This window comes from Cyprinus carpio, chromosome B5 (genome assembly GCF_018340385.1).
Source record: "Cyprinus carpio isolate SPL01 chromosome B5, ASM1834038v1, whole genome shotgun sequence".
NCBI classification, from domain to species: domain Eukaryota; kingdom Metazoa; phylum Chordata; class Actinopteri; order Cypriniformes; family Cyprinidae; genus Cyprinus; species Cyprinus carpio.
In genome coordinates this window covers 25,544,746-25,558,890 of record NC_056601.1, presented here as the reverse complement: position 1 = coordinate 25,558,890, position 14,145 = coordinate 25,544,746, and the positions used below count along the sequence as shown (strand labels likewise).

At 35.0% G+C, this 14,145-nt stretch overlaps 1 protein-coding gene across 1 annotated transcript in view; it reads left to right on the top strand.

Annotated features, from left to right (window-relative positions):
• The window catches only part of LOC109051646 (stress-induced-phosphoprotein 1-like), a 266,017-nt gene extending 258,751 nt beyond the window's left edge, over positions 1 to 7,266 (top strand). The window contains exons 12-14 of the mRNA XM_042725073.1: positions 5,465 to 5,568; positions 5,674 to 5,846; positions 6,495 to 7,266. Coding sequence (XP_042581007.1) covers positions 5,465 to 5,568; positions 5,674 to 5,846; positions 6,495 to 6,567 — 350 coding nt within the window. The 3' untranslated portion in view covers positions 6,568 to 7,266. The remainder of the gene's footprint in view (positions 1 to 5,464; positions 5,569 to 5,673; positions 5,847 to 6,494) is intronic.
• Positions 7,267 to 14,145: the final 6,879 nt, after the last annotated feature.

Below are 14,145 nucleotides of genomic sequence, written 5' to 3'. Positions count from 1 at the left end.
ATCCAAAATAAAAGTTTTGTTTACATAATATATGTATGTGTACAGGGTATATTTATTATGTATATATAAATACACACACATAAATTATATATTTAGAAAATATTTACATGTATATACATTTATATATTTATATTCTTATATTTTATATTATATATAAATATATTTAATATATAAACATAACATATTCTTCTTAAATATATACATGCATGTGTGTGTATTTATATATACATAATAAATATACACAGTATGCACACATATATTATGTAAACAAAACTTTTATTTTGGATGTGATTAATCGTGATTAATCATTTGACAGCCCTAATATATACACAGTATTTATTTATGTATTTGAGGTCGACCGATAGTGGAGTTTGCCGATACAGATAGCTAGTTGGACCACACTGGCCGATACGATTAATTAACCGATAGTTTTTAAAATGCATACTGAACAAAAACTAAAATAGTGTTTATTTAAAAAAAAAAAAAAAAAAAAGTACTGATTCATACTAGTAGTATTAATAATAATAAAATAATAATAGTAATAGTAAATGTTGAAATTACCACAAAATCAGTTTTAATTTTTCCTAAATTCCGTTTTCTTTTATTTATTTTTTTTCAAAATCTGTTATTTCCGTTTGAATTTTTGTGACTGTTTTTGTTACATTGTTTTTCATACTCTCCACTCCGTTTTATTAGTCAAAGTTTATTCATCAAAAAGCAAGTCTAATTAATTAAAACCATGAAACTTATACATTTTCACATCGATTTAATAAAAAAAGTTTAACAAATTACGTTTAGGGCCCTATGAATTGTTTTATTTTTTCTTACCATATTTTTTATTGTTGCCAAATTCTGTGTTTTAGCATGTCTAATTATTTGAATGCATAAAATAACTTAATTTATTATTTATTTTTTTTGTTGTTTTTTTTTTTGTTTTCTTAAAGAAGCCTTATTTCCCCCCCCCCCTCAAAAATTCAGTGTTGTGTATTAAAATTTTTCTGATTATCAAATCAAGGAATGAAACATTAATTTCATTTATCTTTTAATTACTTAAAATAAAGCAAACTTTTTTTGGTAAGCAAAGGGGATTTACTATTAAAATTAAAACATGGAAGAAATGTTGTGTGATTATTCCTTAAAAAATAATGTTTAGTTTTAGTAGTAGTAGTAGTAGTAGTAGGCTATGTACATTCTACTGAAAAATAGACCGGACTTATTTTGACGGGCTGCTGTGAGTACCTTTACAGTTCTGTGTATGTGACATGAGGCTAGTTTTACTCAAATCAAATGGTCAGAAGCTCATGAAAGCTCTCTCAGAGCAGTTCTGGAGATGTTATTCATGTGTTTACGTCCTCATTTAGAGAGACGACAGAAGCTGAAATCAACGCGAGCGTCACACGCGCTTCAGTATAAATGAAACCTTGCATCTGCGCCATTCACGCAGAACATGCAGGATTCATATTTAAATCGACTTTTAAGGCTTAATAGTTACAGATACTAGTCCATATCACGATTTGATTTGTGTAATGACCTACTTTTGATTAATTCATTCAAAATTTGACCAATCCCCGGTGACATTCTGCGTTAAACTGTGAATTCTGTTTTTATGACTGGATTCCGTCCGCATTTTCCGCATCACGGAAATCACAGGGCACTACAATTATACCAGCACAATGTATATTCTCACACTTTATTCTTGAACACTTGATGATTATCTAATCAAAATAAAAGAGCAGTGATGAGTCCAGGAGAACTCACCAGTATCACACATACTCCGGACGTCGCGTTCAACTCGAGCAGCGGTCTAAAACAGTTTATTTACTCACCAAACGGACACAAGTTTACTTCAAGAATGAACAACGAGGTATAGATAAGTTTGAAGTTCAGTGTTTAATAAAACGGAGCAAACGGAAAGAGTGATCTATGTTATAGCTCTATAAATGAAGCATACAGACTTTATTAGAGCCACAGAAAGACAAACGTTTCGGTGAAAATGCTCAATATACAATTCATTATGTACATTAACAATGATTCAGGCGGATATAATGTAATTTAATGGAAAACTATGTGAATGGCGCTCTGTGGCGCGTCACAATTTTCTGTCAGCTGCATTTAAATCTGAGTCTGGCTCTGTTCAGCGTGCAGTGTCACGTGTCTAAACAAATAGCACATGATGTCAGTGATTTCAATCACTAGAGGCCACTCTCGCACTGTATAATGAAAACAGACACTTCTCAGCCGCTCCAGCAACGGACGCAAGCCGGAAAACTATCGGCATGGATTTCTGCCGATAACTGATTGTTCCAGCAATCAAGTATCGGTGCAATTAATCGGCAAAACAGATACATTGGTCGACCTCTAATATTAAAATATATATATATATATATACACATGTATATGTGTATTTATATGTGTGTGTGTGTGTATACACGTGTATATGTATGTGTATATATATGTGTGTGTAGGGAGGGAGGGTTTGGTTCCAAAACGCTATAAATCCATTTTGATTAAGTAAAAATGTTTTCTTTACCAAGAAAGTGGCTAGATGAAAACCACTATTTTCTGTTTCAAACTTTCACATAGCATCTTTAGATTATAATAACATTAAAAATTCAAATCCAAATTTTGATTTTCAAAGATTTATTGTAACATTTTTATAAAAAAAAATTCCCAAATGCATTTTTTTTTAATGCATTAAATCCATTGAATCAATATGAAAGTTATTTATCATATTGAAACTGAAAATACACCGCATAGTAAGTTGATCCACATATGACAGCCTCTGAACTTGGTCAATACTAATCTTATATACAGGCACTGGACTAAAAATACATTCATCAGTCATTGCTTCCAAAATGAATTCAACAGGTCATCTTGTTAATGCTATAAATTAATTACAGCAATAAAGAACATGAACATAAACAGCAACATCACATTAACCCTCTGAGGTCTAGGGGGTTTTGGGGGCCTGGAAAAGTTTTGACATCCCTTGACTTTTGTGCTTTTTTTTTCAGTTGCTTATAAATAGATACATGGCTAAAGTCTAATAACACTGTAATCAGTACAAACTGGGCTACAATAATATGTAAATAGCATGTATGTACATGATTGTGTTTTTTTTTTTTTTTTTGAGAAAACAACGTTTATGCGTGGTTAGTAAAAAAACTACAATTTTGAAGTCACTGAAATAAGTTCATGAAACACCTAGAGAACATTTGTTCACAAGTCTGTCAAACCTGAAGCTTGTAGCCTAGAATTTTTGCTTGATGTGAAAATCATCTTGTTTACTCACTCACAGAAAACAATAGATTTTATTTAAATCTTCTAAGACACTTTTTGTTTCAAAAGGGCAGATGCGAGAATGTCAACTATCATGAATATTTGTGATTCACACCTGAGAAGACAAAGACCCACATAATGAGCTGCATGATGAGCCTTTCAGCCAGGTGTGTGACTGAGAGGAAAGAGTTACAAGAAAGAATGTGAGGACAAAATAAATGTATATATTTTTATATTTGTAGTTTATTTAGAATATATTTAATTATCCCACAAAATAACTTGATTCACTTGTGAGTGCAGTTAAACAGTTAATTAGGAACAAAGCTGACTTTCAAAGCTGAATTTTTAGCATCATTACTCCAGTCACACAATCCTTCGGAAATCATTCTAATATTCTGATTTGCTACGCAAAAAAAAAAAATATTATTATTATTATTAATTTTGAAAAGAGATTTATTTTTTTGATTAATTGAAAGAACAGTGTCGATTCTAACATGATTATTGTATTTATCATCACACTTCACAATATTACTGCTTTAGCAAATGCAACTTTCTGTATTTTGGATCAAATAAATGCAGGCTCATGTGTCATGTTGAAATATATAAATGAACATCACATACCTGGCATTTCCAAAATGTATATTGTTTATGTGCTCTGAAGGACATACTTTTTTGAAGAGACGTTGAAGAGATGGGAGTGTGTGCCTCCCTTGGTCTTAGCTGTGTTCCAGGTTTCTGAGTGGGCTGCTTATTTTCATTGGCTCGCTTTGCAACAGGTTATTATTTATCTGATATAAAAAAGTAAACATGCTGTTTACGCAAATAAACTGCATTAACATTATTGTGATGGTCACTGATACTATTAGTAATTTATAGGAAAAAAAGAACAATTACCACATAGCACATTTATTGTCAGTGATATTTACAGCTTACTTGATGCACCTTTTTTTATTTTTTTTTTATTTTTTTTACCTCAGACAATTGCAAACACAAATGACAGGGTATAACACATTAAAAATATTTACACCAGAGCAGATATTGATGAACAGAAGCTTAGTTACGTTCTTGAAAACACAAGCATGCTTTGTATGAAGGCCTATACAATATATATAGTTATAAACATGTATGGCTATATTCGTGAACAGAGAATAGCCTATCACAGTAAAGTTTTGTCTAACCATTCTTACTGACATTAAGCCAGCAACATTATAACTCGTATTACTTTTATATCGTATTGCTGTCTGTTATAGAACATTAAAAAAAAAATAAAAAAAACATCCTGGCATCGTGAAACATTGAGATGATGTAAATGAAACTTCATAATGTTTCACCTGATTACACCTTTAGTCAGGAATTATAGTCTGGAAAAAGTCTAACTAGAAAAAATGTGTACAAGTTATATGAAAACTAATATGTAGATTAATAATAAAAGACTTACTCATGTTTATCTCTGCTGGGTCAAGCCGCTTCAAATCTTATTCCTCTCAGCGGTCTTATTGAGGTGAATTATGTCTTATTCCTCTCAGAGCGAAGCGAACAGTAACATTTAAAAAAAAATGTGAAGTACAGTTTTGCTGCTTTGTTTGCTCTGAGGGCGGTTACCCACTGCGAGCTTCACAGAACAGGCTTTACTGACGAGATGATCATGACAATCACATGCTATTTATCATGCAGCCCTTGTTTGTTGATCACAAAGTAGATGAGGGAAAACGAGGATGCCGGGTATATTCAAAGCACTGCTATTACTGTCCAGAGTGTGTGGAATGGTGCGCTGCAATTGGTTGAGAGGATATATCACATTCTGCAAAAAAAGGGAGACTGGCGTTTGTCACGGTTTGGAAAAAAAAACGGAAGAAAACGTGACGCAATAATTCGGTGAATATCACATTTTGGGTAAAATAAAAAGTTTACTTTTCAATACCAACCACATACAATACTGATTTTGGTAGAAACTTTATTTATTTATTTTTTTAAATGGCGTTTATCACATTTTGGAACCAAACTCTATATATATATATATATATATATATATATATATATATATATATATATATATATATATATATATATATATATATATATATATATATATATATATATATATATATATATATGATTTTTATTTCATTCATTCATTCATTCATTCATTCATTTCTAACACCTTACACTATCCACTCACTTTTAGTTAAGGGATACACACGCAAGGGAGCAGCATTGGAGGCTATGAAGGAGTTCTCTAAAGCAATGGATGTGTACCAGAAAGCTCTCGAGCTTGACTCCAACTCGAAGGTATACATGACCTGCTCCGTTATCTCTGAGTTTGAGGAGGATTGTGCTGGTGATGATGGCCTGACATATTAACATTTATATTTATCTATTCCTCTGTCACTACAGGAGGCCACAGAGGGTCTGCAACGCTGTATGGTGAGCCAAGCAATGCGTAACGACAGCCCAGAGGAAGTGAAACGGAGGGCCATGGCCGACCCAGAGGTGCAGCAGATCATGAGTGATCCTGCCATGCGCATGATCTTAGAGCAGATGCAGAAAGACCCACAGGCCCTCAGCGAGTAAGAAACCATTTGAGTATTATTTTCAGTATTTTGCAGTGGTTCACAATCTGGCTTGCCCAGTGCACTGGATGTTTACATTATCTAGTACACTTGATTCAACTAATATTATCTCTGCATGAACTGAGCTGGGGGTGTAGATTAGTGAGATACAGTGAGACTTTAAGCACTGCAACTGTGATATGACATCACACTCTGAAGTATCTTGTTTTTTTTTCTTTTTTTGTGAAACATAAAAATGTGTAAAACATAATTTAACCTTGTAATACATCCAAAATGTAAAAATAACATTCTTCACCTTACTGCAAATCTGCAATCTTTTTAAAAATGGTGCTTTCCCGAAGGTCTATATGAACGTAAATATTCAAATGCACATGAAAAGGTGATATTAAAAGAAACAAAATTAATAGAAATTAAAATATGACAAAATGCAAAACCATAGAGAAAATAAATTCTTGAACACCCGCATTTGTTACTGATTTGAAATACAACACATACTACCAGAATTTATGCAACTTAAGAAAAAAAAAAAGAAAAACTAGATGACATAACGAGAATTAGGGGGAATACCTAATTGAAATGAAAATGTCAAATACATTTAATTTCCAAATACTCTTAATTTGTTTTTGTTTTCTTCTGTCCATCTAGTCATCTAAAGAACCCTGTCATCGCTCAGAAAATTCAGAAACTGATAGATGTTGGGCTAATAGCAATTCGGTGATCAAAGGAACCAGAAGAAACCCCAGGACATTATTCATCTACAGAACGGCAACAGGAAGACTATGAAGGATGGTGGCATTCCAAACAAATTATTCACCAAATTCAACAGACATCCTAACCCTTCTCCTCCCACTCATCCCATTAACCTTTTTTTTTTTGTTTTTTGTTTTTTTGAAGCCTTAATTGGATTAAAATGTGGCCAGTTGGCATTGCCTCAGCACTACATTCATTATTATGAAGACATTTTATTGTTCATACATTAGTTTATTAAAGAGTGGGGTTTGAACCTTCATATTAAAAGCAGTTTTATTTTATTTTTTATTTTTTTTTACAGCTCAGTGTTCGGCAGGTTAAATGCAGATTCATTCTGAATCTGTTCTCTTATGGTTTTTGTATGTGGGGGGTTAAGTTTCTTCCATTCTTTGGAGGAGAGGTGGAGGGAAGTGTTGCATCAGCTCGCCATCAGTGGTAAATTTTCAAACAGTAGGCCTGTTAGAATTCTGTCTGTCTCTGAATGTGAATGCATCGCTATTATTGTACTATATAATGCACTTCTATTCATGGGGGAGAGCGTCATAGCTCAGAGGGCCTCCCACCTATTTGACTTAAGTTCATAGTTTGCAATCGATTAACTGACTGTGATTTCAGCTTCACCACATTGAAATGCAACCATCAGTTTAATAAAGTTCTGGATCCTGAAGTTGTGTGACATTTGTGTAACTCAACATGTGTTCATTGTTCATTCCATGTGTGGAGTGGTACATTACAATATCACTTATAAGTTCAAGTTGAGCTTTGTCATTCCGCTGCATGTGTGGACATACAGTGGAACGAAATGTTGTGTCTCACAGGACCACGGTGCTACATAAATACAGACATGCATCAATGAATTAAACAGTATGAACCTATACACATCTAACCTAGTGACAGATTTTGACTATAAATATACTATATATAAAAGTTTACCTATACATAGGCTCAAAGATTGACTATACAAATGCTTCACATAATACTATACCTATACAAATCTAATCTACTGACAGATTCTGACTTTACTAAACTATAATAATACTATATATATATATATATATATATATATATATATATATATATATATATATATATATAATACTATATATAAATGTCTACACATAAACTAAAAAAAATACAAACTATACAAATGCTACACATAAACACTGTACCTTTACACAACTAACCTACTGACAGATTTTGAATATGATACTATGTTTAAAAGTTTACCTATAGATAGACTGAAAAAGAAAAATATATATAGACTATACGAATGCTTCACATAATACTGTGCATGTGCAAAGAGAAACATCATAAGTCAAGCAGCAGGCTGGGGAACAGTGCAAGATGATTTGTAGTGCACAAGCATGTAAACACATATTTGAGTCTTATCTGGGATTATGTACACAGCAGTGAGTGCGAAAAGTGTCTAGTGCGCATGGAGGAGATTTGCACAAAAAAAATTGAGGGGTTGGAGGAGGGGAGATGGTCCATGTTTCAGAAGGTAGAGGGTTTGTGTGGGGGTTTCAGAGGAGGGCGGGGTAATTTGAGTTCAGGGCTTGCACAGCCTGGGAGAAAAAGCTGTTGAGCAGTCTGGCGGAGCGGGAGGAGCCTTGCAGTCTGCTGCACTACAGTACCAGACAGTAATGCAACTGGTCAGCACGCTCTCTATGGTTCCTCTGTAGAATGTGGTGAGGATGGGTGGAGGGAGACTTGCTCTTTTCAGCCAGCGGAGAAAGTGTAGGTGCTGTTGTGCCTTCTTTGAGAGTGACGTGGTGTTGGTGGTCCAGGTGAGATCCTCTGTGATGTGCACCCCCAGGAATTTAGTGCTGCTGACTCTCTCCACAGTGGAGCTGTCGATGGTCAGTTGGGGGTGGTCAACGGAGTTTCTCCTCACAACCTCCTTTGTCGTCTCCACGTTGAAGGATAGGTTGTTAGTGCCACACCATTCGGCCAGCTGTTCCACTCCCTCTCTGTAGTGCGTTTCATCGCTGTTGCTGATGAGACCTACCTCATTTGTGTCATCCGCAAACTTGATGATGTGGTTGGAGCTGAACTTGGCAGTGCTGGTCGTGGGTCAGCAGCGTGAAGAGTAGCAGGCTGAGGACACAGCCTTGTGGGGCACCTGTGCTCAGTGTGGTAGTGCTCGAAGTGTTGTGGCCGACACGGACTGACTAAGGTCTTCCAGTTAGAAAGTCCAGGAACCAATTACAGAGGGAATTGTTAAGGCCCGGCAGGTTTAGTTTATTAATGAGCTGTTGTGGGATTATTGTGTTGAATGCCAGGCTGAAGTCCATGAACAGCATTCTGACATAGGAGTCTTTATTTTCTAGGTGGGTAAGAGCCAGGTGGAGGGAAATTGCATCGTCTGTAGAGCGGTTTGGACGTTTTGCAGCAGATCGAGTGTGTTGGGAAGGCTGGTTTTGATGTTGTGCATGATTAACCTCTCAAAGCACTTTATCATGATTGGATGATTGGAGTCAGCGCTATGGGACGGTAGTCGTTTAGACAGGACACAGGTGATTTTTTTGGTACCGGTATGATGGTTGTGGATTTGAGACTGGTTCACTTATGATGGTTGTGGGGACGACTGCCTGGCTTAGCGAGGTGTTGAAGATATCTGTTAGGACATCTGTCAGCTGTGTAGCACAGTCTTTTAGTGCACGGCCAGGTATGTCGTCAGGACCCGCAGCCTTGTGTGGGTTAATCCTAGATAGGATCTTCCTTACGTCGGCTGGAGACAGACAAAGCACCTGGTCATTGGGAGGTATGGGCAGCTTTTGTGCAGGTATGTCATTCTGCATTTCAAACTGTATATAAAAGTGGTTGAGTGCATCCGGGAGGGATGCATCGTCATCACAGGCCTGTGGCGAGGGCTTGTAGTCTGTGATGGTCTGAATGGCTTGCCACAGGCTCCGTGTGTCTCTGCTGTCTGTGAAGTGATTGTTGATTTTTTGAGCATATGACCGTTTTGCGTTTTTGATGCCACAGGACAGATTGGCTCTTGCTGTTTTAAGGGCTGCTTTATCTCCTGATCTGAATGCTTCATCTATGGTCTTTAGCAGCCCACGAACGTCTGCTGTCATTCACGGCTTCTGGTTTGCACGTGTGGTGGTGATGGTCTTGGTGACTGTAACATCATCAATGCACTTTTTGATATAAGCACTCACAGTTTCAGTGTACTCCTGGAGGTCTGTGAGGTTGTTGTAGGTGGCTGCCTCTTTAAACATGTTCCAGTCTGTGCACTGAAAGCAGTCCTGTAGTTTTGAGGTGGCATCATCTGGCCAAACTGTGATGAGTTTTTGAACCGGTTTGGCAAGTTTCAGAAGTGGTCTGTATGCTGGAATTAGCATAACAGAGATTTGCTATTACTATTTCTGACAGTAATAGTAAGGCTGATGATACAAGGGGCAACTTTTTGGGCAATGTTGCAGTCAACCGGCAACCAGATGAGACACAGGGACCATGTCCGATCTAAAATTACTAATTACTATTTCTATACTGCTTTAATACTGTTTTTGTATTATGTAAGTTTTGCTTAATATTTAAACATGATGTAGGGAATGCTAGGATGACCTATGCAACAATACAATGTGCAATATACAACCCCAACACAATGTTTGGAGTACTGTATCCCACAATGCAGTGTGTTAAGCTTGACCATCAATTTTCAGTGTAAATCGACTGAACAAGAGGCAAAATCGTGCTACAGTCTACTATATATATATATATATACTTAATATATATATCATATATACGCAATAATATACTATATAGAATACACCACCACACACAGTATATATTTATATATAAATAGTATACACATTATGCTGTTTCAAACAGTGCTATGCTGCATATTCATTTTGTGCATGTTTGTTAGTTGATGCAGTTAATACATTTTTGATCTGCTGTCAGCTTAGTGAGCTTGTTGTAGCCAATTTGTAGTTTAGGCTGATGATACAAGGGGCAATTTTTGGGCAATGTTGCAGTCAACCGGCAACCAGATGAGTCACAGGGACCATGTCCGATTTAAAATATCTAGATAGAAATCTGTTACTCATTTTCAATGGGAAAGTGCCGATGCACCATTGCTCAAAAAAGTTGCCCCGTGTATCATCAGCCTTACAATTACTCCTGATGTAAAAAAACACGCCCCTACCCCATAAGGTTCTCGCACCCTATTTTGATAACTCTGCCCCACACATACGTATGTTCATTCAAGCAAAAGCCAGCATATATATTTGTTCTGTAAAAGCAAAAAACCAACCAAAGCAAAACCAATGTTACTCACCTATCGAGAAGAAACAAAGCAACCTAGGCGTCCAATCGCAGGGCTTCCCGCTCCTTGAGTTCTCTCCAGCGCTGGAAAGCTGATCCGTTTTCCTCTTTTTTTTTTTTTTTTTTTTTTTTATCCTGCCATCTCTATCTTTCTGTCCTCACTCGGCTAGGTAAGTTTACGAGAATCCTGCTGTGGACAGACTGCTCTCTCATACCCCCCAATCGCATTGAGTAGTATCGTAGTCTTTACTAACTGACAGTCGGCTACACCGGAGCGGTTTTTTAAAAAAAATTAGCCTACATACAACGACCCCTGGTTTAATCTACGCCCACCTGTTTAAATACTGTGTTGACTATAAAACGATTATATACAAAATACATTATATATAACACCAAAATATAGCATACAATGTTAAAATGTATGTTTTTTAGCATTCACCTCCTTTTTGGTCGACTCTAGAATAAGTAAGGAATTTAAAGCGAGTGGGATTAACGGCTGGTAAATGGTACAATGATGCAGTCCAATGATTGTTTTGTTAATCTCTGTAGCAAACACACATCCACTTTGACGTGTTAGATCTAGGAAAGCATTGCCAATATTTTAGTAATGGAGTAGGTAACCATCCTTGTTTACCAAGCTGGCGTAGATTTGCAATAGAAACCAGCATATCGGATAGAAGCAACATATCGTGGCTGTGATTTTACTTAAAGGCATAGTTCAGTTCACCCAAACTTTTGTCATTTACTTTTAAGATGTTCCAAACCTGCATGAGTTATATTTTTTTTTATCGGATAGAATATTCTTTTTTATGGGTTAAAGTAATTTGTTATGTTCTTCTTTTGTGTTCAGCACAAGAAAGAAACTTGTGTGGAACAACTTGAGGATGAGTAAATGATGACCGAATTTTCATTTTTTTTTGGTGATATATCTTTTTGGGGGAGGATTTTGTGTGTGTAATTTTTTTTCCCGCTCTTTGTACTTTAAATTGCAGTTTAAAAGATTAAGAATTTTGATAATAACAAAATGTTAATAATTACAGATGGGAAAACATTAATCCTTCAAATTATTATTATTATGGATGGATGGTATAAATTACTGTATAAATTTATGGCAAACTTCCGGAAATCACCGGGTGTAAAAAGCACCTTAATTAGTTGTCCATCCGCTCTGATATAGTGTCTTTTATCTGTACACTTCTGCCTCGAAACACATTCATCTACTCAGAGGAGCAGAGCCAAAGCACAAGCAAAACAATATTTTTTCGCAAGATTTTTTTGTAGTGTGTGTTGTAGTTTTTTTTTTTTAACCTCTAGAGAGCCTTAAGTTTTGTTGTTTTAAAGGTATTTGGATTTGGTTGGTTTTTTTTTTTTCAATAAACTGATACAACAATAGTAACTGATTTTGATCACCTTTTAATTAAATAAATAAATAAACTCAGTTCTGCTAAATCTATCCAGCAGGGAGCACTATATAGTTACCAGTTTATTAGTTGTTCTATAAATGCAGTAATCAAAAGAAAAGACAAATTTATTAAACTGTATTGTGGGTGCAGAAGTCTTCTAGATGTCTTTTATTAAAAAAACAAAAAAAACAAAGAAAAAAACAAAGTAGTGTATACGGCTTTGTTTCATTTTAAAAGTGCATCTCTATCACAGGAAGAGGAAGAGAAACCTATTTATGGGTAGCTGAACCCTTAAGAAATCAGTCTGGAAAAGAGTACAGCCATACACTCGCATAGACGGGGTGAAACCTCAGCAGAGAAATGGACCGGAAAATCATAGGGAGGAAGTGAACGCACATGTCTCACAAATCTGGGAAAGAGGCAGATAGAAAGTGCTAGAGACTAAGGGCGTAGTCTGTTCATCGCTTAACATTTTTGGAACCACAACCATACAAGGTAAGAAACAAACAAAAAAAAATAAAAATTAAACACATTAAAAACAGAAAGGAAGGGTGGGGGTTGTTTTTTTTTTTTGTTGATTTGTAAGGTTTAGAAGAGAAGGTGCACACGCATGGGCCTTCAGGCCTAGACGTTGTACCGTAGAAACATCTTTGTTCTGTCATAATGATTTCTTAAGTTTATTTATTTATTATTTTAATCAAAGTGTAAAATATTCCTGGTGCACCCTGCTACATGTGCCATTACACAAGAGAATTTGAATTGAGTTTGATTTTTTTTTTTTGGTTTAGCTTTAGGTATAGGTTCTAATTCTCATATTAGCATGCCATAGCACTACGCATATGGGCTATTATTTTTTTTTTTTTTTTTTTTTTTTTTTTTTTTTTTTTTTTTTTTTTTTTTTTTTTTTTTTTTTTTTCTTTTTCTCTTTTCTTTTTTTTTTTTTTTTTTTTTTTTTTTTTTTTTCTTTTCTTTTTAGTACTTATAAAGCAAAATTTTTTTTTTTTTTTTTACTCTGCTGGCATGACCATAATTTTACATCCCTAATGCTATGCAATACCTAATCCAACAACTACATTATTAAACAGGATTTAGGATAAATAAACCTTAAAAACATACCCTGTGTGGGTATATTTAAAGGAAAGCAAAGGCCACAGATCACATTAAACACAGCAAGTTTGTCTTTTTCTGAATGGTTGACGTTTTTGATTATTATGTAATTTTATATAAAGTAAAGTTTACTTTTTATTTACCATAATGTACATATTATGTTACACAGAGAATAAATCAATCAATCAAATTTTAAGGAACAAAAGTGCTGGGAAAGTATGCAAAGTACTTTTATACAAGGCCAAATTTAAACTGAACTCTCTCTCTAACTCTCTCATTCTCTTGCTCTCTCTCTCTCTCTTAGGTCTGTGTGTGTGGGTGTGTTTGTGTCTATGAAAGGTCAGAGGCAACGCCGCTAATGCCATCTGAAATTATCATCATAAATACTAGCATTTTTATCAGAGTCCTATATTCAGTAATTTTACTCTAACGGCAATGTATAGGTCCTTTCTATGCAATTAAGTGAAATAACTGAATGTAAATATATATACCTGATAAAATGCTTTTTATTTTTAGGAAGATAATTTCTGTGACAGCATTTAGAGGCTTTCTTTTGCATCTGAACTCTTCATATACACACGAAAAACATTACTTTCATGTTATTCATTACTGTAATTTACATTTCCTTTAAAAAGTAAAGCAAAGTATTATTCATTTTTTTCTGTAATTTAATTACAGCTCTACATCTATTCTTGTATTTTTCAATGGGTAAATGTTGATATGGGGTTTAGAAAGCAATTAGTAACAAGTAAAGCTGAGAT